The sequence below is a fragment of the Gouania willdenowi genome, chromosome 6 (assembly GCF_900634775.1).
Source record: "Gouania willdenowi chromosome 6, fGouWil2.1, whole genome shotgun sequence".
NCBI lineage: Eukaryota > Metazoa > Chordata > Actinopteri > Blenniiformes > Gobiesocidae > Gouania > Gouania willdenowi.
The window spans coordinates 51015898-51042568 of NC_041049.1; the positions used below are offsets into that span (position 1 = coordinate 51015898).

The 26671-nt window shown below is 37.2% G+C and overlaps 1 protein-coding gene across 25 annotated transcripts in view; it reads left to right on the forward strand.

Annotated features, from left to right (window-relative positions):
* Positions 1-26671, forward strand: part of mical3a (microtubule associated monooxygenase, calponin and LIM domain containing 3a) — a 103623-nt gene that overhangs the window by 30695 nt on the left and 46257 nt on the right. For 11 of the 25 annotated variants that reach the window (XM_028450549.1, XM_028450547.1, XM_028450553.1 and 8 more), the window contains exons 1-16: positions 12456-12734; positions 14312-14519; positions 14651-14767; positions 14898-14999; positions 17056-17211; positions 17532-17632; positions 19084-19341; positions 20100-20215; positions 20534-20660; positions 20740-20833; positions 20969-20998; positions 21353-21500; positions 22894-23090; positions 25355-25473; positions 25580-25642; positions 25796-25972. In XM_028450549.1, coding sequence (XP_028306350.1) covers positions 12456-12734; positions 14312-14519; positions 14651-14767; positions 14898-14999; positions 17056-17211; positions 17532-17632; positions 19084-19341; positions 20100-20215; positions 20534-20660; positions 20740-20833; positions 20969-20998; positions 21353-21500; positions 22894-23090; positions 25355-25473; positions 25580-25642; positions 25796-25972 — 2292 coding nt within the window. Of the gene's footprint in view, positions 1-12333; positions 12735-14311; positions 14520-14650; positions 14768-14897; positions 15000-17055; positions 17212-17531; positions 17633-19083; positions 19342-20099; positions 20216-20533; positions 20661-20739; positions 20834-20968; positions 20999-21352; positions 21501-22893; positions 23091-25354; positions 25474-25579; positions 25643-25795; positions 25973-26671 lie in introns of those variants that run through there. The other 14 variants (XM_028450543.1, XM_028450541.1, XM_028450542.1 and 11 more) reach the window with 3 other exon arrangements.

Sequence of the window (26671 nt, forward strand, 5' to 3'; positions counted from 1 at the left end):
TCGATACAATGCCGAGCAGTGGTGTGACACCAACTACGCGGAGAAATCCTCGCAGTAGTAAAATCTGAGCTTTGCATTTAATTGGTGTGGCGGACTCCGCAAGGAGTCTGCTTTGCTGGTGTCCACCCGAGTATGTTTGAGCCTTTAGCCTTCTGAAAAGTCACTTTCATGACTCTTCTAAAAACAGGCTGTTTTGGGGCCTTCATGCATATGCATGAGTGGGCGTGTCTGTAGACGCAGACTTCATGCCTCTCTTGTGAGGGAGATCAGTGATCACTATAGTGATTGTCTTTTGCTATCCACTCACCCTTGTTATTGTTTTCAGCCAAAAAACTGCACATTACAGTAAAACACATGGCTGTATAAGCTGCTATTGTGATTGTGAGTCCAACAAACGCTGCTTCACGGTGTGTGTGTGGCAGCAGCAGTTGTGGAGTCAGTCATCTATTTCAAACACTCGGTGTTAAGCTGCTAAATTACTTTCTTCTCCTCTTCTAACCAGAGTAATAGTCCATTTAAGGTGACAATCATTTATTTTGTTCTACTTCTGCATCACATTGGGTCATAAACACATTAGATCATGTCATAGGCAATACGAGGCGATATAACGGTTACTTAAAGTGCAACTGCTCTCTGGGGGCTACACCATGCCCACTGCTCCTCAGGGAGGGGTTAAATGCAGAGAACACATTTTGTGTATGTAGCTTTACATGTATGACAAAGTATAATGTATATTGTATATTAAATTGCAGTGTTTGTTTTACCTCTGAGGTACTTTGAGAGAGAGGAGCTCACGTTCTTATAGGGTAGGAAGAGCGAGGATTGTCAGGAGGAGGAGTTTCCGTGTTGTGACGTCACAACGCGAAAAAAATCCAACTCGTCTGTCTGGGACTGACTTTTTACAAAATGTGGAATTACAAGGGAGAGAGGAAACAGAAGTTTTTCAACTTTGGCCCTCTGAATGAGGCTCAATGAATATCACTGTAGCAAAACAACTGAAAAAAGTGATTTTTTTTCATAATACTAGCCCTTTAAGTTCAACATGGAAAAGCTTCAGATCTGAACAAAAGATTTGAGGATGGTGCACTGCATATGGGACTGTTGAGTCTTATCCATCATCAAGTGTTAGAAATGATGAAACCAGACTGTTTTTAAAGGAAATGCAGCAGATATACATACCCCAGGAGAAATATAGCCTTGTCTGACACCCGTTATTTGCGTCATACAAATTTTTAACACCGCTTCATGTTTTTTTCACATATGAAGCAAGTTGTTTTGTAGCTCAAAACCAATTGGGAGCAACTTCCAGCTATTGAAGCCTTTTTACTTTTTAATTCTTCCATTTTCCAAAGACCGCCACATAGTATATCACATTTACTCTCTCTGTGTGTGGTAGAGGCTCTGAAGCTTGTTATCTGCCTATTTGAACAAGAGAGAAATTCTTTCTTGGCAGCCATGATGAAGAAACAAGTTTAGTGAGAGAAACTTTTCGACGAGTGAATACCAAGTGACAAACGATCTGGGGTACACAAAAGGATTTCCCCATTGACTGTAGAACCTGTGAACCATAGAAACAGTGTTACTTATGAATTTATGTCTCCATTTAAAAGGGAAATAATCAAGCTTTCTAATGGTGAAGGATTTATTGCCTAAAAGACACACCAGACACACATTATCTTGCTTGTGCATTGTTTATTTATGACATAGTCGCAGAATCATAGACTACATGTTGTAAATCACAAAGAATGCTACGCTTGCATTTTCCCACGCTGCTGTCAAAGAGATGAGCACACGTGTGTGTAATGTAGACTCTACCTTAATGATGATTGCAGGTTTTTCTGGTGCACTCAGTGTATAAATGGAGAAATAAGCATTGTGGAGTGGCAGCAGTTAAAAATGTATTGTTTTAACTAAACTAGTAATCATTAAACGACAGCATAGTTCAGTAATAATGCAACACTGCTCTGTAACAGACTCCCTACATAATCTACACTGTTCAATTTAAGTAACAATTTCTAATAGTGATGCACCGAAAATTCAGCCACCAAAGATTTTTGGCCACCATAAACAAACAAGTCAGAAGATGAAAGATGAATGAAGTAAGTAAAGTACATTTTTATTTATGAAGCGCTTTTCACAGATAAAAAATCACAAAGTGCTGTAGCTGAACAAAACATAGGTGAATTAAAATAGGAGCAAAAAGTAAAAAATTCATTACCAAAAAGCTTTTCTGTAAAGCAAAGTCTTCAAACGCTTTTTAAGTCCACACATTCAAGCTCATGGAGGGACTGGTGCAAGCAATTCCAGAGTCTTGGGGCTACAGCCTGGAATGCCAGGTCTCTCTGGGTTTTAAAATTGGTTTTGGTTTGGGATCTTTAGGAGACCCTGCCCTGAAGACCAAAGGGTACCGCCCTGAAGTAATGGGCACGACAAATCAGTGATATATTGAAGGGCCTGACCATGCAACGCACGGAAAGTCAGGACTAAAATTTTAAACTCAATGCGAAATTTGACTGGCAGCCAATGAAGACTTGATAGAATGGGGTAATGCTGAATGATTAACCTTAATCACATCGATATTGAGGTTTTCACTACTGCAATAACCTTCATCAATCAGAATTGCTGAGAACTGCCTTCCTGAGCTGCTGGCCAATCAGAGATGGTTACAGGACATGCTTTTGTATGCAACAACAACACAAGAGCCCTATAAAATCCATGTTAACGGAATCACAGAATCAAGCAATGAAAACGGAATCTTCTGTTGAATGCGGGAATAAACAGAATCAGGTTGAAATGCTGCAACTGTGAGGAAAAGGACGTTTATTTATGCGGAAATGTCCTCCATACTCACCACCTGAAACACCTTATAAAGTGGCAAATAACTACGCAAATCATCACTGACTCCTAAATCAGAGCTGACCAGTGCCCGCTTAATTTTCCGTTTAACTCCATCCATTTCTCGTTTAGTGCTGCTGCGCTCCGTGAAAACAGCAGCAGCATTAATCAGTTTTACCTGCTCAGAGCGTTTAAACATCTAATCAGAGCTACAGAAGATCTGTGGTCAAAGTTACGTGTTGTTGTGGACAAGATCATTGATGCCAGGATTGTAGAGCAGGGGTGTCCAATTCCGGTCCTCGAGGGCAACTATCCAGCATGTTTTAGATGTTTCCCTCTTCCAACACACCTGATTCAAATGATCAACTCCTCATCCAGCTCTGCAGAAGTCTGATAACGTGAATGTTTTTATCGGGAGCAATGATCAGAGTTCCCGTTTTGTTAGAATTTATATGAAGATAATTTGAAGACAACCAGTTTTTGATGCAAGATACACATTCCAAAAACTCAGAGAAAACGTGAAACTCTGAGTCATTGAAGGAACAATACAACTGAATATCATCTGCATAGAAATGATAAGACACATTTTCAAAACCACTGATCAACCGATCAAGAGGCATCAGGTACAACAAAAACAAAACAGGCCCCAGAACAGAGCCCTGGGCAACTCCACATGACAGGTTGGACACATTAGACATTACACTGTTGATAGCAACAATAAAAGTTCTTCCATTTATATATGAATAAAACCACTGGAAAACAGCCCCAGAAAACCCAGTCTGTGTTGAGTTGATCAATCAGGATCAGTATGTGATCTACACATCAAAGGCAGATGTCAAATCGAGTAAAACCAAAACTGTGTTGCGACCAGAGTCCGCGGCCATCATCACTAAAGCCAGATTGATATTTATAATATACTTTTTTCCATAATTTTTGACATGAAGGGAAGTTTTGATATGGGCCAGTAATTTATAGGCTCCACCGGATCAAGATTAGGCTTTTTAAAAATGGGATTCACCACAGCATGTTTAAAGAAGCTGGGGACCGAGCCAGATTGAATTAACTTGTAATTGATCTGTTGAGGTAGATCTTACCTCACTACCGTACTCATATTCCACATCTACGACTTCCTCCAAAAACGTTCAGTAAAATGTGTCAGAAAGTTTTAGTTGAATTTAATCCTTTTGGATTAAGTTTCTTCTTGAATTTCTGCTCAAGTTCTTTGTGATATCCATGTGTGTGTTACTGTTATTACTAGAAATATTACAGTAGTACCGTACTATAGTCTAATATCCAATATAAATTCTGTATGTTCATATTTCTCCAATGACTAATGACGATGCCAATAAATAGTTGAACTTTCCTGCTGTTTCCCTGCACACTGGCAGGCGTTCACCTGTAATAGTTTGAGGATGTATGATGGCTTCTGTTGAGTGTAGGTTTTTTCAGTCCACAGCTTGTTTACCATTTGAACAGTTCACCGCTCTGCCCACGCACAGAGATTAGAGTGTGTGGATGTTACAGGATTATGATTTGTGCTGGCCATCATTCACTGCTGCTGGTGACAGCAAGGATTTACATGGCAGGCATTTTCCTCTCCATTCTGGCAATAAAACCATATTGGATGAGAAACTGAAGTTGGCAATTTTTTAAATTATAAAAATATACGCAGATAGGCTGCCTGACAGATATATCTTCTGCGATAGACACCTTTAGGCTGAAATAACCATGTCAGCAGAAAGAAGGAATATGAGTTCATTTCAAGTATGTTTGCAGAACCTCTTCAAAAAGCTTCAATATTAGTTTTTTAATAAATATGAGGCTGTTTGGGGAGAAGAAATAATGCCTCTGAAGGCCAGTTTTCCTGTCACGTAACAGCTGTTTTATTCCTGTCCGTCACTCTTCATGGATTACCATTGGAAGAACTGTTTGACTTGGTGATGAAAACCACAGGATCAGTGAGACTGAATTTAAAGACCTACATCTGTGCATATTTTTTTCCTTTGCAATCTTCTCCATATGATACACATGTATAGTATATTCACAGTTGAGCAGCTTGTTGGGATATAATCCACTTTTCATATTCCAGGTTCACACCTTGTGTCCTGCGTAGCTCCATTCCTCACCGGTCATGACTAATCCCTGGAGCATAACCTGTGTTGACAGAGTGTTCTCAGATTGCAATTCCGAGTTCACCATGAGGGATGGTTTTACTGATAGAAGGAACCGGATACATTCCTCTGCGTCCATGTGCATTTAGGTGTTAAAGCACCGCGATGTGCAACAGTAATAATCACCAAATGTTAAAGTCACACAGATTCTGTTGAGCAGTTTTTTAGTAAATCAACATTGATTGTATTTTCATTAACACATTTAAATGGTTTATTGTCTTCATTAATCAATCACTGTGAGTTCCTGCTGGGAAATGTTGGTGCCTTTCATAATCATATGAATCATACATACCGGTACTTTAATTACGTATTTTCTGTGTTAGAAAAGATTTGATCAAGTGATATTACTCAGAACAACAGTCAGCAACAGTGAGTAGAATTAGGGGTGTGCCAAAATATTGATACGATATATCACGATATTTTGTATTGTGGTACATTATTGATACACTGGCACCGAATAGCATTTATTATTATTATTATTATTATTATTATTATTATTATTATTTATTTTCTCCTTTTTACACAAGTTAAGTACAAAACACAAGTTAAATGTTTTCTAGTTTACAAAGAACAAATTGATATTAGTATTATTAGCACTGAAATATATGTGCAGTCTGCAGCGCAGGTTTAAGTTGAACTTTACACATGGTGGTAATTATAAGTTAAAATGTGTGCCCAGGTTTTCATAGACCACCCAGTTGTTTCTATTATAATGCACTGACTGAAATGTTTATTTTTCATATGCAGATAAACTTTCCAGTTTTGATAAAACAAGTTAATTCTGCTTGTTAAGCAGCACTGATGTGTCCATGTTTACAGAGAAGTTGATAATACTAGCACTGAAATGAGAATGTTGAAGTTGATTTGCACAAACATCATGAACAATATTTTGGAGAAGCATTGTTTTGTATCAGTCTGCTCTTAAAGACTTAAACTTAACACGATGACATGTGACTAGTTGTGCGTTAAGAAGAGCCACTGTGCAGTATACAATGTGTTTTACTTGGCTGTCATTCATGTGAACTTGATTGACAATGTTTTGTAATTCCTGTGAAATGGATTCAGTGCAGTCAATAAATTCGGAATTTATTCAGTGGCACAGATATTGTAATGTATCAAATGAATCGCAGAATTGATGTATCGTGATAATGTCATTATTGTGGGCAAAAATATTGCAATACATCGTGAGGTACCTGGCAATACCTAGCCCTAAAAAGAATATATATATATGGGAGATTTTATATACTGTCAGCTATAAGCCAATTATTTTTTTGGGACCGATATCCATATCAATGGGTTTGAGACACCCTTAGAAATTTCATTTATTTAATTGAGTCCATTAAGCACTACAGAGTAGCTGTGTCAGTTAGGGCCGTACGATTATGGCCAAAATGATAATCACTATTATTTTGATCAATAATGTAATCACGATTATAATCACAAATATTTATCCTGTTAGGAATTTTTTTTTTTTTATTGCACTACTTTTAAACAAACTATGTGTACAGTTTACAGTGCAAAATATAGCTTTAAGAATTATACTTTAAACAATTAACCCAAGAATTTAAAATGTACCAAAGGCTAACAAAATAAATACATTATAGAGTGCAAAGCCAATATTTTAAATGTAAATATTGCAGATGATCAGATTAATTTAATCAACAATATATTTAACTTATGGATAGAGGAGCTCCAAGACATTTAAGCTATAATACCTGATCATAGAGTTGGTCATTAAAAAAAAATCTCAGAATACAAAATACATAATCACAATTCTGATGGAGAATGAGATACAGAAATACGAATAACCTTTTCAAATAAAAGTGGGTTAAGGTGTGGCCATTTAACCATTTGTAGGTCAAATCTTGTATTCTTATTCAGCAGCAATATAAATAGCAGGAAATACCTCTGACATAAGCTTCTGATCTATTTTACAGCATATGGATGGATTAGAGGAGCTGCTGCTCCATTGCTCTATAATTGGTGTTATGGTGCTACTGGACCATTAGTGTTTATTACTGTCATTGTCAATAATTACCTTGTAGGGTTATAAGAGTAATGTAGATCATTAACCTACATGAAGTATCACAAAGCTGGCAAAGTAAACATGAGCAATGATTAAATAACTGATAAATGTCATTCTCTGCCCGTTGTGTGGCAGGAAATGGTAAGTTAAGTGTAAATGTTTGATCGCTGTTGTGTTCATGAGTGGAATCACATGGTGTCCTATCGTGCTCTGGGCCTGTGATGATGCTATGTTGACTGCTGGAGGTCTTGGTTCTATTTAAAGACACACACGCACTCACACAAGCTTGCTTTTAGTTCAGCCATCCCAGTTGTTCAATGCCTAAATGATGCATAAGAGATCTATTTATTTATTTTGTTGGCCTCAAAAAGCTTTGGGATTTTCCATTTGTTGACAATGTCGGCTTTTAGGGACAGCCATGTCACATGTATTGTATCTGTAATAATCTGCTCCTTCTTACAGACTGGGATGTTAACATTTTTTCAACAGCTGTGTTTTTCATCCTTTTTTGTTGATGTTGCTGCATTTAATCCTACAACTTATCAAAATGTCAGTGTACTCTGTGCATGGTACTCAGATTCATCTCTTACCAATCAATGGTTAGGCGTGTTGGTTTGTCATCATTGTTCCTGCAACATTTCTGTGAAAAGTTTTGTTTTCATTTATTTTAGTATTTTATGAGCACTCAGGCCTTCATCCACTTTGCTTATACAGGGATCTTGCGGATCCTTTAAAAGGCATTAAATTCATGAATTTAAAAATAAGGTCTTTATTGTCATTAAAATGTCTTAAATCAGTGTGTCAAAAGTCTTAAATTATAACACATAAGTATGATTGTAATTAGTCCCACATTTCAAAATAAATAACTTATTTTTTTGTTTAATGTATAAACAACATAGGAAAATGTAAATTTAATGAAAATTGCCTGTTCGACAAAGATTTTTCTTAATGGCTCTTCAAAATTGTTTTTATTTTTTGTATTTTTGTTGTTGGTTTATATATTTCTGGCTTTTTGTGTTATCTTGTCTATGAAATGATTTTGATTATTTTAGTCTGATTTTGTGTATTTTACTCTCATTTTGTGTATTCTTGTGTGTTTACTTTGGGAGCTGCCAGTTGCACATATGCACTAGAAAAAAAATTACCCTATCCCTATGGAATTGATGTGGCATTTTTTCCCCCCCAATTGTGTTTACTGTAAAGTTGGTCTTGTATTTAATTTGACTAAAGCTGTAGGAACCTTGTTATAAAACAGTCTAATTTCTGATGGTTATAGATTTGTTTCATCGTGATTGCGTTCATGTGCAGATGTAATGCACTTTTGTGGGTGTGAAATAATACTCAAATTACATGTTCCTCATTTCATATAGTAGGTTTGGTATGTTGTTTGTCAGGGCAAGTTTAAGTTTGTTTTGGGATGGAGCCTGAAGCGTGCGTGCGTGCGTGTGTGTGTGTTTACAAGGTCAGTTTAAAGAGGATTTAACTTTTATTCTGAAAAGGGGAATTAAAGCTCCCATGAAAACCATCCATGAAAAAGCTACTTAATCTCCCACTTTTCTATAGCTAGACATACTTTCTACGGGCACTGCACTAGTAACTTTGGTTCATTTATGTGAAGCATTCCTCTTGATAGGAGAGATGTTATGACTGGTAGTGTTTGTGAAGTACCTTCTGCACACTGCCTGCTTTACAATGACTGAGGCAGAGCCCAACTCTAGGCCTGTTTTCATTGCACAGAGCAGAGGGGATGACACTGGCACTGGCAGGGTGTGAAAAGGAGGATGGCTGACCTCTGTACCTGCCTTTCTTTTATCATCAGCTCCTTCTGGCACAGTGACTTCATTGGTTTTCCTGAGCAGAGTAGACACTACATCCTTGACAACGTGCAACCATGCATTGGTCAAGCTCTTACACTAACATGCACAAGATTGAATACAATGTTGTAATGTTTAGTCCTGATAAGTCACAGCTGCATGTGCAAAAAGATTATGTTCCAAACATAATACTATAAAAGTTCACGCTTTTCAATGATTACCAACTTCCTCAACTTGTGAGTAGTATAAGGCAGATAATATACAGTAATATATAATATTTATCATCACCACTTTGTTTAAAGTAGGGTTTTTGTTAATTTTCCACTAAAAAGCAGTATTCCACTTCTGTACTGTAGTTTTTAAAGAGCACATAAAACAAGAAACTAACATATGTGTCCTGCAAGAACAGAAATAAATATTCTACACTAGTAAGGAGATTACATTTAAAACCATCAACTTTAAGCAAGGTGTGATATTTTATACAGCTATTAAACAAAGTTGCAAACAGATAAAAATGTAGAAACTAAAAATATAAATTTTAATAAAACTACTTTTATAGGAGAATTCCTTTGGTGATCACACTCTTGAAAGAGAATAGTATCTGTTTGATATGACATATTTCTTAATGCAAAAAACAAAACAATAATGTGTTAGTAGATTAAAGAGATTTTGAGCTTTGGAAAAAAAAGTAAATATTTACTTATATATTTATTATGTTGGTTCCATTTGACAGTGACACATTAAAAAGTAAAAATAATGAAAAAGAACAACCTTTAATGCTTCTTTTTTTAAAATATTGAAAGATACATTTAACATGCACATCTTGTAAAATATAAGATGTATAAAATAATTGCAGTCACAAAAAGGAAAATTACTTCTGTGAGATTGACTTCTTTCAAATAATCTGCCCTTTTCATTATTTTCTTTTTGCAATTGTAGGAAAAACTATTTTCTCTATTATTCAACTGATGTTTGTAACAATGACAATTGAAAGCAGAAAAAAGCAGATAGTCTTTTAGTAGTTTTCCTTCTTTCAGCAAGGTTTGAAATAGTCAGAAATAGGGATGTAACGATTCACTCAACTCCCGATACGATTCGATTCACGATACTGGGTTCACGATACAATTCTCTCACGATTTATTTTACAAAATGAGACTGTAGACAAATGATGATTGAAAAATATTCCTTTATTTTTTGGGGGGGAAAAAAACGAGAAAATACTGTACTATTTTCCTTTTATTTTTCATTGTCAAAAGAATCCCTTCATAAACTATTCAAAATAATGCAATTTAACTAAAAATAAATCTTGAATTAAATAAATAAAGGGATAATACAAATGAAGAAGAAGTTTATTAATTTAAATTCTGGTTCTATAATAAACAATGCAAAACTGCATAATAGTTCTTTTTATTTTTAAAAGTGCAACTGAAAATGTATTTTGTGCCTTAACGATTGGACTTTAAAAAAAAAAAAAATGTCATTGCTCTGTATTTACATCAGATATTTGTTTGAACCAGCAGAGGGCGCTGGTAACCCAGTGGTCGGTTGGCATGCAGCTAATCGAGCAGTGAAGAAGAGATGCTATGCTAGCAGACAGAGCTAATAGAATAACGTGACTTTTACAGATATTCATGTAATATTGCAGATATTCTTTCGGTGCTAAAGGGGTAATGAATCATTTATCAACATATTTAAGAGTAGAAGGCGGCCAGAAAGAAAGTATTAGCAGACTCCGCCCGCAGCCTACACTTCTGGATAGCGCCCCCTGATGGTTAAAAAAGTACTGCGATTCAATTTTCAGAAGATCGATATCAATTGTGATGCCTATGAATCGATTTTTAACTGCCTTACGATTAATCGTTACATCCCTAGTCAGAAAGCATGAATAGGTGTCTGAGGCATCAAAAGCAATGAAATTCTTTGCATGTCTAAACAACAGGAAGAGTTGCGTACAGGTAATAAAAGGTACAATCCCATTAGGGCTGGGTGATTTTGCCTCAAAAAAATCTCAGATTTCTGAAAGAAAAATTCCAGTTTCGATTCGATTTTTTTTTTTTTTCTTTCAATGCACTTAAAAATGAATGCAGACATCATATATATTGTCAAAAGTGCAACTTTATTGCTGTAATTGTCCTCAAGAGTTAAAATGTATAAAACAATCCCAATATAAAAAGTAAATGAGGTTCTGTCATTCAACAATTTCAAGCTTTAACTTAGGTTTAAGCAAAAGTGTAACAGCTACTTCACAGTAGCTTCAATTTTCTGATTAAGAAATCAGATAACTACATATTTTATAACATATAACATTACAATTAAAAAAATAATAAACTCTTCCCTTAGCATCTCAGCATAGTGCGAATAAAAAATTAAACATGCCTATGGCACACATATAGCCTATTCAAAGGGTAAACAAAGAGGGGGCTGGCTCACATCGCAGACAGAATACAAAAATGTCCAAAAAAACTGGTGGGAAAAAAATTAAAAATAATAATTATTTATTTATTTATTTTTTTAAACTCGAATTTGCAAAATAAAAATCGTTCTTATCTACAAATTTGATAAATCGATTATATAAAATTTTTGCCCAGCCCTAAATCCTATAAAAATAAATGATTATAGGCTTTCAGTGTAAATGGATGATCTACATGTTTGCCACCTCTGGCCATCTGTGAGACTTAATTCTTTGTCTCTGGGCCCCATGAGTTTGAGAAACCCGGTTGTATTTACTTGTACCCTGAATGTTCCCACTTGGGTTCACTGCTTTTCTGTGTTTACAGTAGCTCAGTTTTAAGACGGATATAAGAGGTTGTTTGAGATAGGGCTGGGCGATATGGACCAAAACTCATATCTCGATAATTTCTCTCAAAATGATGACATATGATATTAATCTCGATAATTTTAATTCAAATAGTCATACCAGAAAGACAACTTTGGGTTAAATTTGCTGCTACAAAATGCTACACAGGCACATTTATTAACAAGCAGTTCCACAAAATGTGCCACTTTTTCTCTTGTAAAGGACAGCACGTGAGAATGAGTTCTGTAGTGTGCCTTGTTTAGATGAAGGTCTGGGTAAGGACGCACTCAGTGATCATCTAAATTAGCTTTTAATGCTTTTGTGAGAAGTAGCGAAAGCTGCGACTCCTAAAACAAGTGTTTTAAAACAAAATGAGTTATAAAAAATATATTTATCGATATAGGCGATTTTATTTTCTAAATCGCCAAAATAGAAAACTCTATCTTGAATCTCGATATATCACCCAGCCCGAGTTTGAGGTCATTTTGCTGCAAAGCTTCTGATGCTAAACAACCTGTTGTTTTTAGTATTTTATTCAATAGTATTTTATTCAATGTAGATGGTACATAACTTTTGATGTTTTTTCTAGACTTTTTTTTTAATAGTTTGATGTCATATGTTGACTGCATTGCATCATTTTTGAACAGATGTAATAATATTGGGTTTATTCTCTGTCACTCTTTCTCACAGCATGATGCTTGAAGCAGGAACTTAAACCCCTTTACCAATAAGAGGGTGCTGCAGGACTGTGGCTGGACCCAGAGATCCCTGCTTTGGGTGGGGCAGGGATCACAGCTCTTCTTCTTCAGACCATGGGGGATGGAGGTGCTGGTGGTGTTGGAGGAGATGGGGTCAACAAGTCCCATGTTCTGTTTGACAACTTTGTCCTGGCGACCACGTGTAAAGGCACCCTTAAAGCATTTCAAGAGCTGTGCGAACATCTTGAAGTCAAGCCCAGCGAGTACAAGGTCTTCTATCACAAGCTCAAGTCCAAACTCAATTACTGGAAAGCCAAGGCACTATGGTCCAAGTTAGACAAGCGATTCAGTCATAAGGAGTACAAGAAAGGCCGTGCCTGTGCTAGCTCAAAGGTAAGATTGCGTTAAATGAAAGTTGATGATTTATCTAATCCCATGTTGTGTGCTCTACTTTCTAGTGAGAACCAATAGGCTGGATATTTGATATGCGATGTCAAGGAATCATGTAATTTGATATCCGTGTGTACTAACCAGGATGTACAGTGTTTGGTTTTCATCAAAGAGCACCACAGGAGAGCTTGAGCTGCTGTGTTCTATTATCTGGTTCTTTTGTTAGCTGAATTCTAACGGCAAAACAATCGATTAAAAGTACTCCAGTATTTATTGTTTTATTGTATTTATAATTTTGTATTTATTTATTTCTAACATTCCTTTTTTTTCTTCTTTAAATATATATTAGTCTTTTGTATTAAAATACAATTAACAATCTGGTCACGTTGACATAAACCAAAAGATAGGAAAAACAAAGAAAAAATAATAATAAGACACAATCCTACATCCATCCACACTCACCGAGTGAAGGTTGCACTTAAAGATCTTATACATGGTTGTAAAATGTAACCTATGCAATAGTGAGGAGTGAGAGAATAATACAAATCAAATTAAAAGTCCCTTTGTTTTCCTTTTGCATTATGTTAGTTTTTCTAGTCCATTGCATTCTGAAAGTTGTTGAATTGAAAAAGCTTCCATCCTCTTCCAGTTTAGGGCAATAGCTCTACTGGCATGTAGAAGCCCAAAGTCCAGTCATTTCTTTTGCTTCTTTGTTCTTGAAAAATCTCCAGAGTATATTCCTAATATGCAAAGTTTGGCAGTAGGGGGAATCTTCACTTTAAAAACTTCTGACGGACATTTAAGCACATTATTCCAGTTTTGTAGTATATCTGTACACTCCCATACACAATGTATGTGTCCTTTTGTGATCTCGACATTAAGTACATGTGTCTGGAATATTGCTGGACATGTGATGAAGTATTTCAGGCATTATATAAACCCTTGTCAACCATTTGTATTGGAGTAACTGTAGTCGTGTATTAATTGTTTCTTTTTGATCCCTCAAACAAGCTTCATTCGAACCCGCTTTGTCTATATGTTCATGTATGACATTTCTTCAAGCATTGAATTTATTTATTGTGGAATCTGGTGAATTAGACCTGATCAAATCTTTTTGTTCCCGCTTTTTGAGAGCAATTTCTTCTATTAAGTGATAGATTGGGAATATGTAAAATGTCTTCAGATTTTGATGGGAGAAAACATTTTAGTTGTAGGTATTTGAAGAAATGTTTTCATTTTCTTTTTAAAGAAAAATCACTAGTGATCTTTGCATTATTTGCTCAATGGGCTTTGGTTGGGGACTGTTTAACCGTTGAGGAGCGTTTTATTTCATCTACTTTTTCTTCTTTGGAGTACAAAGAGTTGTACGTGTTTTTTTTTTTTTTTTTTTTTAAACTTTTTTCTACATTTTTTTTTGGAAAAACAGGATAACATTACCATATCTCTTAATGTCATACTGATGTCAACATTGTTTATTCTTTAGTAATGTATGTAAAGTCTTAATCAATTGATTTCAGAAATTTGTCTTGTAATTTTGCCATTAAACTTGTGTTAACAATGTGTTTTTGTGTCTGCTTTAGTGTCTGATCATTGGTGCGGGGCCATGTGGCCTACGTACAGCCATCGAGCTGGCCTTCCTTGGGGCTAAAGTTGTACTTTTAGAGAAAAGAGATGCTTTTTCCAGAAACAATGTCCTACATCTCTGGCCATTCACCATCCATGATCTCAAGGGCCTCGGGGCTAAGAAGTTCCATGGAAAGTTCTGTGCCGGCGCTATTGATCATATTAGTGAGTCGACTTTGGCTGTTGCGCTCTACTACATTGATATTAATGACACATTAGATTAATGTGAAGTACTACAGTTGTGGGTTTTGCTGATTTGATGTCATTCAGATGTTTTTTGTTTTTTTTAAATTTAGGTATTCGTCAGCTTCAGCTCATGCTGCTCAAAGTGGCTCTCCTGCTGGGCATCGAGATCCACGTCAACATAGAGTTTAAAGGTCTTATAGAACCCCCTGAAGACCAAGAAACTGAAAGTAAGTTTACTGAAATTGTTTAAAGTAGAAACGGGGGAAATAATTGAAAAGTGAGCATGTGTTCTGCGAAGTGTTTAAAGCCTGGCTCTGCTGATGCATTTCTGTTTGATTACACATGCTGTTTTGTCAGAAATTGGCTGGCGGGCTGAGGTCCACCCTAGGACGCACCCGGTTAGCGAGCTTGAGTTTGATGTGATCATTGGAGCAGACGGAAGGAGAAACACACTACCAGGTAAGTTTGCACCAGTAAGACAGTGACTTTGTGAGTAACCTAGAACAGTGTTTCTCAAATGGAGGTACTCCATGGCACTACAGGGGTTAGTTGAGAGAGAGTGGAATATTAACTAAGGAAGTATTAAAAATATGGGCTTTGATATTTATTTTTTAGCAAAAAATTACAATCATAATAATGATGATGGAAGTGATCTTGATTAGAACATGAACTGATATTACAAGAGTCAGTCTTGGTCCCACATCAGGTGGGAGATGACTGGAAATGATAAAGTATAGAAATAAATCTATTCATGAGACACTAAATAGTGTTTCATTCCACTTATTCTTTAAAGTGTTTGTTATCCAGGGTCTCCACGGTCATGAAATTCCTAGGAATAGTTTGCAAAACAGTTATTGCTCTCTTAAAAAGTCATAGAATAATTGCACTTTTTTGGAAAAGTTTTGGAAATATAGCCTTTTTTATTGTTATGTTTAAGATATAATAAACCCCAAAGTTGTTAAGCGTTATGTGAAAGTAAAAGCCATACCAGCCTGTCATTGCCCGATCCCGTTAGATCTCGGAAGCTATGCAGGTCTGGGCCTGGTTAGTAGTTGGATGGGAGACCACTGAGAATTCCAGGTGCCACAGTGGGGTGGCAGTCACCCAGTGGTATCTGTCATTGTACCCTTGGGCAAGGCACTTCACCTACATTGCCTAGTATGAATGTAGTGTGTGAGTGAGTGTTGGTGGTGGTCGGAGGGGCCGATGGCGCACTATGGCAGCCTCGCTTCCGTCAGTCTGCCCCAGGGTAGCTGTGGCTACAATAGTAGTTTACCAACACTAAGTGTGGAGTGAAAGAATAATGCCTTAATTCTGTAAAGCGACTTTGAGTGTCTATGATAAAGCGCTATATAAAACTGATGCATTATTATTGTTATTATTATTATTAAAAGTACAGCATACCCTCAGCATCATTGAGCGTGAATAACAAGAGCTCACAAATTTACGTTCCAGTTAAGTTAGTTTGCTCGCTGCTGAGACGAGTGGGAGCATCACTGGTCGGAATGGTTTCTCAAACTTTAAGAAATGCCTGGAAAATGTGCATTTAATACAACGTGGCTGGCAAATGTGAAATACTAGGTGTGTTGAAAAAAATTCATTCCGTGATATATCGCGATATCACATCGCACGATTCTCGGATCGATTCTAAATGCATTCATATCAATTTTTTTAATTAAAAAAAAAAAAAATATATATATATATATATATATATATATATATATATAACTTTTATTTAACCAGGAAAGTGTTTTCCACTGCAGGAGACTTTGTAGCTGCACAAAGAAGTGTTGAAACCTCGGCATGTTGACCAGCTTGTGTTTTTTCAATAAAATCTAAAAAGAAAGTGCTAACTTTCTGCATTTATTTGTTGTTTTAGGCATATACCTCAGTTAAGTTTCACTAAAGTCAAAGTTGGTTTAAAAGCCACAGACAGATTGTATGTTGCTTTTTTATTTTAAGTTGTTGGCACATGGCATGTTAAAGCCAATGTTTTGAGTGTAAAATATGCCAATAAAATTTATTTCATTCATAATGTTCTCATGGTGTACACATTCACAGATTAGTTGTTTAAGTCATATGTATATAAAAGAAATCGCAATAATCGCCTTATACTTTAACATTGGGATATATTGTATCGGGATACAAATCGTATCACCAGATGCCAGGCAATACACACCCCAATAAAATACCAATCATGGCTGTAAAATTTTTTGGAAAACTTTTGAAAAATTGTTGTGAAAAAGGTGTGGGAACTCTGGTTATCACTCATTCATTCCATCATTATGCTCTATAGATGTTTTTTCATAGTTTTTTGAGCAAAATGTTGTAGTCGAGCAAAGGGAGTACTTGGGTTCAGAAAAAAGAGAAAGGGGGTACTTTAGCCAAAAAAGTTTGAGAACCACTGACCGAGAAAAAGCACTAACCTTAGCGTTGCTGTGCTAAAAAGACTAGAGGGTGAATTCAAACAATATGATCTATAGAGACATAATGCTTGATGTGGATTTCTCTGCAGGTTTTCGACGTAAAGAGTTCCGAGGCAAGCTGGCTATTGCCATCACTGCTAACTTCATTAATAGGAATACAACAGCTGAGGCAAAGGTTGAGGAGATAAGTGGCGTGGCCTTCATCTTCAATCAGAAATTCTTTCAAGACCTCAGAGAAGCAACAGGTTTGTTAGATTTTTTTGTTGTTGGCTGAAACAGTTTCTTTTCTCTAAAGTTTAACCTTTTTGAAATAGACTGAAATTTTGACAAAATGGGTCACACACTTGTGGGTCATAAACACTTCCTGATCAGATAATTTTTAGATCCCTCAATTAAAATATCAAGGTATGTTGTGACGCCACCAGAAGTTTATTGTTGCCATGCCAACATCCCAGACGCTGAGTTGCCGTGTTCTGAGTCACATAATTGACCTTGAACGTCTAGACAATCAGCTGCACAAGTATTTCAGATGCAAACAACACATCTCCCCTTTTGCTCTTTTTAGGTATTGACCTGGAAAACATCGTCTACTACAAGGATGACACGCACTACTTTGTAATGACTGCCAAAAAACAGAGTCTGCTGGAGAAAGGAGTCATTCTGCATGTGAGTGGTCAGAGCCCAGGCTTTGGTGTGACGTGTAGGGAAACTATGGCAGAATGTGGTTCTGTCTCTGTTGTGGGTAGAAAGCATGTTGGCCTAAGCTTGCACAGCTTAGGCCACAAAAACAAATTGTTGTTGTCTTGTTATTTTTAAATCCTTTTTTTTTTGCTACATCTTTTTTATTCCCATTATTTCTCTAATGCGCCAAGGAAAACAAACAACCAACCCAGGCACTTAAGGAGTTTCAAATTTTCTCCACCCCGTATTTTCCAACACAAACACATTTCATGTTTCTCCAGGTTTGTCGTGTTTTTTATGTATGTATAAAGTATGCCTTCAAGCTTCTGCACAACAACTTTGTTCTTTTTGTTGAACTGTCACTGCTGATACTACTCAAAGTAATCACTATAAGCTGAAGATTTCTTTTAAAATAACCACTTTTACTTGCATCATTATAATCTAGTGAAAAATGTCACCAGACGATTTGATTACCAGTTCAACCGGATCATAATTGAAGTAATGTTTATTTCTATAGCACCTTTCACAGACAGAGGTCACAAAGTGCTTTACATATCAGCTCATTCACACTCACATTCACACACCACTGGGACAGAGCTGCCATGGAAGGCGCTAGTCAACCACTGGGAGCAACTTGGGGTTCAGTGTTTTGCCCAAGGACACTTTGATACACAGACCGGTATAGACCGGGATTGAACCCTCAACCTCTCGATCAGAGGACGACCACTCTACCACATGAGCCTTATGGCATTTTGACTGGCTGTTTTTATATATAGAATAAATGTACACATGATTATTTATAAAAATGCTTGATTAAAACCACATAAACTTAACATTTCTGAGAAATCAGACGATTTTACACAATTTTGCTGAAAGGAAGTCGCAAAAACGTGCAGTGAAATCTCTGAAAATAGGGCAGCGATAATGATTTTTATTAAAATTCAGTTACAGAGATAAGAACATTTTGCTGCTGTAATTAAGTTTGCAGAGGCCTTTTAAAGCTCCAATTCTGAATCTTTCATCAGACTTTAGGAGTTATTACTTTGATAGTTTAATCTGTTACATATGCAGTTGGCTTTTTATAGCTACTTTTCTGTCTACTTTTATATCTTTCTACTCCTCTACTTTCACCCACCATCACCAGCAGCCTTGTACAGAGCAATGTCCTTCTTGAAATGCTTCATGAGCACATGTCAGGTTAAAGGCCTGCAGTGATTTGATGCTACATGTCGTACGTATATAGTACTTTGTAATCAGGCTGCCAGCTTTAGATAGGAAGGGACATTTTTCCCTATCCCTCCCACTCCAGTGTTTTTTACCCCCACCAAGAGCAATCCTTTACTAAATTACCTAGGTGGCTTTTCCATGGTATATATACACGTCTTTATATATGCATGTGGTTCTATTGTATTTAAAGTTCTATATTTGTCCTATAGGATTATGCAGATACAGAGCTGTTGCTGTCCAGAGCTAACGTAGACCAGGCTGCCTTGCTGTCTTATGCACGTGAGGCTGCAGATTTCTCCACCAACCACCAGCTCCCCACACTGGACTTTGCCATCAACCACTACGGCCAGCCTGACGTTGCCATGTTCGACTTCACCTGCATGTACGCCTCAGAAAATGCTGCCATGGTGCGCCAACGCAATGGCCACAACCTGCTGGTGGCTCTCGTGGGCGACAGCTTGCTAGAGGTCAGAGAAATGCATTTCTAGATGACAATGTGGCTGTATTTTGTGTTACTGTATTCCAGGGTTGGGGTCAATTATAATTGTAATTGTGTAACTGATAATTTATTACTTAAATTAATTGTAATTAAAAAATTTTTTATTGCTGTTGTAATTGAGTTCAGATGTAATTGGCATGGAAAATTCTATATATAACTGTCAATTACAATTTAATTTAAAACAAAACTGGGAAACCATGTTACAGTTCTATGGCTTACACATACGGAGTTAACATTTATTAAAATATGTTTCATGTAAACTTTTCCCCACTACCTGTCAGTGCTCTTGAGGATCATTTTATTGTATAAAAATATTAAATCGAGGGGTATACTGACAGAAAAAAGGCTAAAATGCCCAAACCAAAAATATTAACACCAATATTTTCATTGATTAGGAAGGCTAACAAGGTAACCAATACAGTATATGAAAAACAACTTAGATAATGTTTGTCATTGTATTTTACAGCTGATTTAAAAGCTGAGACAAGAAGAAGGGTTTAGTTTAATGGAATTATTTATGAAAGGCTCAGTAATTGTGATTAATTGAATTTGAACTATAGTAATTGAGAACATAATTATAAATGACTTTCAGGGGGAAATAATCATTGTATTTTAATTGTTATTGAAAAAAATGCTGGTCATCATAATCAAAATTGTGTTGTAATTGAACATGGATAATTGAAGATGTAATTGTAATTGACTCCAACCGTGCTGTATTTTCCTTAGCCGTTCTGGCCCATGGGCACTGGCATCGCTCGAGGTTTTCTGGCAGCCATGGACTCAGGGTGGATGGTTAAAAGCTGGGCTCAAGGAAAAACGTCTCTGGAGGTGTTAGCAGAAAGGTGAGAGTGTGGAAAGAACTGGTGCATAGTGCATACACACTGACACACACACACACATGTTCTGTTTCTTCAGACACATCCTTTTATCTCTAAGTGCTTTAATCGGAAGTGTGCCTATATGTAACTGCAAGCATCACTCCCACCTCTGCTAGTACTAATGGGATAAGAGCCTCTTATATGAACTCAAAAGGAATGTGACGCCCCTTGTTTTGTTGTAGTATTCTGACCCCTTTTTACAGTTTATTTTATTTATTCTTTTGTTTATTTAGAGACTGTATTTTCAGCAAATGCAAGAATGATAGTTTTTGTGTTTTTTAGAGAGAGCATATATCGCCTTCTGCCTCAGACCACACCAGAAAACATCAGCAAGAACTTCAGCCACTACAGTGTTGATCCAACCACGCGTTACCCCAACATCAGCCTTAACTTCCTTAAACCCAGCCAGGTCAGTTTTTGTTGTTTTTATTGAAAATGTGCTGACATCGCAGGTGGCACAATAATAGTATTGATGTTAAATGTTGCAGGTGCGCCACCTTTGTGACACTGGAGAACGCAGGGAGCTTCAAATTGAATTTGAACATGTTATCAACTCATCGACGCCCAAGTTGGCCAGGAATGGTTTGTACCTTTTTTTTTTTTTTTACTTACTCTAGAAACATTTTTTTTTTCCTTTTGTCGGTTGAGTAGTTTGTTAATTTCTCTGCTATCACTCTACTGAAAAATGATGCTGAATATACTGTATTTTCACCCTAGACAATTGCCTACTTGACAAGCAATTGCAAGGTAACGCAAAGCTCAGGTGCATGGCATTGTTTAATTGGGATTCTCACATACTTACATGTTTATTAATGAATCCTTTAAAGGTGTGAAGTGATTGCGTTTTGTGTGCGTGTGCATTTTATAACCAAGAGTTTGTTATTCCTCTCTTAACCTCTTATTTGCACCATTTTCCCTCTGAAAAGAGTTTTTCACAACTTGTAATTGTCAAGTTAAATGTGTTTCTAACATAAACAAAGAGTCATGATTAACAAAAGTTTTACACTTCCCTGCTTAGCTTTGCCCATTTAATTTCCCAGGATTTGAGGCTGTCCTCTGTAATCAAGTTATGGTGTTCGTAATGTTTTTCGTTTGTTTTAGAATCCGTAGCTCGATCCAGTAAACTGTTGAACTGGTGCCAACGACAAACTGAAGGATACAGGAATGTATGTGTAACAGACCTCACCATGTCCTGGAAGAGTGGCCTGGCCCTGTGTGCCCTCATCCACAGATACAGACCAGATCTTATGTGAGTATCTAGGAGAAAGAAGTTGCAATAATGACAGCAAAATAATATGAATATCAGTTATGCTAAAGATGGGCGACTTTTATCACTGCAGGGCCACAAAAATGTAATTGTCTGAAGTAGAATAATGATCTGAGCATTAACAAAGACCTTTTTTTTAATTGCCATTTTATGTGTTTTTGGGTGTTTTTTTGGATTTTTTTTGTCTATTTTGGAGGTCGTTTTGTGTATTTTCTCCTAATTATTTGTATATTTGTTGTAGTCTTGTGTTTTTCTGTCATTTTGTCTGTTTTTTGACTCATTTTGTGCGTTTACTTTTGTTAAAATTAGACATAGGGCTGAACGCCAGTTGCCCATTTCTGAGTTATGTGACTTAATGGCCTTTTGCAAATACTTTAAAGTGTGTGATTGTAGGGTTAAGCAAAGTTCAAGTCTTGCAGTAGTGGGAATGATTGGCCTGGTTGCGTTTGTTGGCTGGAAATGATGAGACCTGTTGCTTTGCTCACACATGATCTCCATTTGCAATTTGAAAGTGTGTATTTGAGGCAAAGTGGCTATTAACATTAAAAGATAATACTGTTTGTGTCCTGCCTGACCTTTTGTGCTCTGCAGCAGCTAGTAAGCCAGATGAAAGTAGGAAACATTGCGATGATGAGTGGTGCAGCTCAGAAAGAGGCTGCGTTCCCATGTAATAGTAATCAAGTGGATTTGGAAAAAGCTTCTGCTTTGGTCCTGGTTTAATGTTCCCTTTTAGCTTTTAAATGGACATCATGTTCACTTGTATTGACGTGGTTAAATGTTATTTTCTAGAATGTCTTTCTATTCTTGAAGTATTTAATGACTTTAGCATTAGTGTTTATGAGACCACAGGGTCGGTGCGTGGGCATTGCAGCGTTGTGTATGTTGATGCTGAATAGTTGTAAAATTCTGATGATGAAAGTTATTTTTTAAATTGCATCTGTCAGGTTTAAAAAGTGTTCTAGTTTTAAAAACAATCACTTGGTTCTGTTTTTACACCATTTTCTTTCTATAGAGAAAACTGTTCTGTGACATGTTTCACTCAGTAGTTTGTAACGCTTTTTCCAACCACAACACAACACATAAAAGTGGCAGTCATTATTACCTGCACTTAGAAGTTTAAAGTAGTTTTCTCAGTGGTTGGTAGAATGTTTCATTTAGAAAAAAAAACACATTTTTTGAATGAACTATAGATGTTGGCAGTTTAAACATGCCGGGATAAAAGAAAAGTATGCACTTATATCTATTTTATGTCAATAAGAAATATTATTTTACTCTTAACTTGCCCCAAAAATAAAACAAAAATTTCTGCCATTTCTTTTCCTATTGCTATTGTGCTCTTCTTCTTCTCCTCCTCCTTCATTCTTCCTCTGATCAGTGATTTTGACTCTCTGGATGAACGAGACCAGGAGAAAAACAACCAGCTTGGTTTTGACGTGGCGGAGAAAGAGTTTGGCATCTCGCCATGCATGACTGGCAAGGAGATGTCCTCTGTGGTGGAGCCAGACAAGCTCTCCATGGTCATGTATCTCAGCCAGTTCTATGAGATGTTTAAGGACACAGTGCCACCTGGAGGTGAGCCATGGTGATACAACAGATCAACTCTCAGTGCAGAGGTTCCCAACTGTTTTTCACAAATGTCCGGTGACCCCAGAAACATTCTTTTTTCTAGATATAGTTTTTGATAATTGTTTTATTTAGTAATTTATTGGATATTTCAAACATTTTTAACAAATAAAAAATCGAAACTTGGGCGTGCAAAATTAGTCAGCCCCTTTACTTTCAGTGCAGCAAACTCTCTCCAAAAGTTCAGTGAGGATCTCTGAATGATCCAATGTTGACCTAAATGACTAATGATGATAAATAGAATCCACCTGTGTGTAATCAAGTCTCCGTATAAATGCACCTGCTCTGTGATAGTCTCAGAGGTCAGTTTAAAACGCAGAGAGCATCATGAAGACCAAGGAACACACCAGGCAGGTCCGAGATACTGTTGTGGAGAAGTTTAAAGCCGTATTTGGATACAAAAAGATTTCCCAAGCTTTAAACATCCCAAGGAGCACTGTGCAAGCAATAATATTGAAATGGAAGGAGTATCAGACCACTGCAAATCTACAAAGACCCGGCCATCCCTCTAAACTTTCAGCTCATACAAGGAGAAAACTGATCAGAGATGCTGCCAAGAGGCCCATGATCCCTCTGGATGAACTGCAGAAATGTACAGCTGAGGTGGGAGACTCTGTCCACAGGACAACAATCCTTTATGGAAGAGTGGCAAGAAGAAATCCATTTCTTAAAGATATCCATAAAAAGTGTCATTTAAAGTTTGCCACAAGCCACCTGGGAGACACACCAAACATGTGGAAGAAGGTACTCTGGTCGGACGAAACCAAAATCGAACCTTTTGGCAACAATGAAAAACGTTATGTTTGGAGTAAACGCAACACAGCTCATCACCCTGAACACACCATCCCCACTGTCAAACATGGTGGTGGCAGCATCATGGTTTGGGCCTGCTTTTCTTCAGCAGGGACAGGGAAGATGGTTAAAATTGATGGGAAGATGGATGGAGCCAAATACAGGACCATTCTGGTAGAAAACCTGATGGAGTCTGCAAAAGACCTGAGACTGGGACGGAGATTTGTCTTCCAACAAGACAATGATCCAAAACATAAAGCAAAATCTACAATGGAGTGGTTCACAAATAAACATATCCAGGTGTTAGAATGGCCAAGTCAAAGTCCAGACCTGAATCCAATCGAGAATCTGTGGAAACAACTGAAAACTGCTGTTCACAAACGCTGTCCATCCAACGTCACTGAGTTCGAGCTGATTTGCAAAGAGGAATGGGCAAATATTCCAGTCTCTCAATGTGCAAAACTGATAGATATACCCCAAGCGACTTACAGCAGTTATCGCAGCAAAAGGTGGCGCTACAAAGTATTAACTTAAGGGGGCTGAATAATTTTGCACGCCCAATTTTTCAGTTTATTTGTTAAAAATGTTTGAAATATCCAATAAATTTCGTTTCACTTCATAATTGTGTGCCACTTGTTGTTGATTCTTCACAAAAAATTACAGTTTTATATCTTTATGTTTGAAGCCTGAAATGTGGCAAAAGGTCGAAAAGTTCAAGGGGGCCGAATGCTTTCGCAAGGCACTGTACATAGACTGTAGAAAATACATGCATAGCACTGTACGAAGGACGCTGAAATGCTCACCTTTGTGGCCGTGTCCGTTTACAATCACAGCACAGAGCTTCCTGTAGGCGTGGCTTCTCCAGCTCAGTGCTGCGTCAAATTCGGCATCAAAGTGGGAACGCGTCATCAAATTGGAGTGAGGTGTTTGTGCTCACCCTGCAGTAAGAAAGGAGCAAATCACCCTCTAACAATTGAGGGAATCATGGAAAAAACACTTTGGGCATGTGTATGAAGCCCTAATAGCACTTTATCATGTTTAAAACACAGAAAAGTTGATTTAGTTTAACGTGGGCCCTTAAGTATAGGATACAGTTATCTCATATTTATTGTATTTGAAAAATAATAATAGTTGAAAAAAAATGTTAAAATAGAATTTTAATCCGTTTTTAACTAAGTTTTTTTTTGTTTTTTTTGTTTTTGTTTTTACCAATTACTAGACATCTCAGGCAATCCCATTTTAAATCCAGGCGACTCCACATAGGGTTAACCCTAATCCCATGGTTGAAAAACACTGTTCTAGTGGCTTACAAATAATGCTTAATGACTCCACAAAAATTGAGCATGTTTGAAAATTCTAGAATATTTCACCTGTTCATATCTGCTGAGATTTTACTTTTTTTTTGGCTTATGTTTTTACAGATAACCACAACCTGAGTCCAGAGGAGAAGGCTGCACTGATAACAAGCACTAAATCCCCAATCTCCTTCTTCAGCAAGCTGGGTCAGAGCATTGCAATCTCCAGGAAACGAAACCCCAAAGTCAGTGTCTGAAAGCCTCATTGAGCCTCCTACGCTTTCTTTAAAAGTACTACTTTGTTTTTGCTGTGTTTGGAAATGAGAATGACTCATGACGTGTTATTACCAGGACAAAAAAGAGAAGGACGTGGACAGCTTAGGGAAGAGACGGAAAACCAGCCAATCTGAAGATGTGAGTACTTCTGACAGCACAAGGTCTTTTGGTGGTGGTGTTGTTTATCTTGTTATGTTTTGATCTGCCTGTCCAGCCTAACAACCTAATTATTCCCCCGTAGCCTGACAGGAAGTAGACCGTAACGTAGTTGCTTTCTCTGCTTTCTGACAGGAGGAGTTGTCCAGGACCGGCCGTGACGACCGGCCATCTGTCCCCGCCATCCTGTCTGAGAGAAAGATGGAGTCTCCCTCTGTGGGAAACCACAACAAAGTAAAGGTCATGGCCACACAGCTGCTCGCTAAGTTTGAGGAGAATGCTCCCGCCCAGTCCACGGGACTCAAAAGACAGGTACAAAAACCTAATTACTTGTGCTTGTTAAGCCTTACAGTGACTACTCTGTGGCTGTGTCACAGGGTTTCTGGATGTGCTGGATATTCTGCAGGCACTGTATAATTGAGGTCCAGGGTATCTGGGTCACGTAGGCGGTCTCACATTGCTTACAGAGCCTTGGTAGGCCAGGGTTAACAGGTTCACAGTGCTTGAGGTTTTTCATAATAAAAGAGTAGGCAGAAGTGGACTATTGAAGCAGTACCAACACCCTTCAATTGTTGGACCATCCTTCTTTTCACTTGCTGTGTTTCCATTACAGTTTTTCGCAAAATAAAAGCGATTTTTCTAAAGTTTCAACAAAGTTTAATTGCATTTTTTCAGTGAAGGTTGTTTTGGGCAGGAACCTCCAGTGAAATCTCATGGACACTAAAAACCTCCATATAAAACTCTGCATTGCTTTGTTGTTTTCTGTCCAATGTGGCAGTGATATTTTTTAAGTATAATGCAAAGAAATGTCTCGATCTTCTTCTGTCCACGTGTCCATGCCATGTTTTCTTGGAGGGAAGTGGTCATGTGAACAGGTCCGTCATGTGATGTGTATTTGCGGAAAAAGTATTTCCATAGAATTTTTGTGATACATTTCGATTTCAAAAGGTCTAAAAAATCTCCTCATGAAAACCTAAAAACTTTTTACCGATATTTGATTGTTTTTTTTTT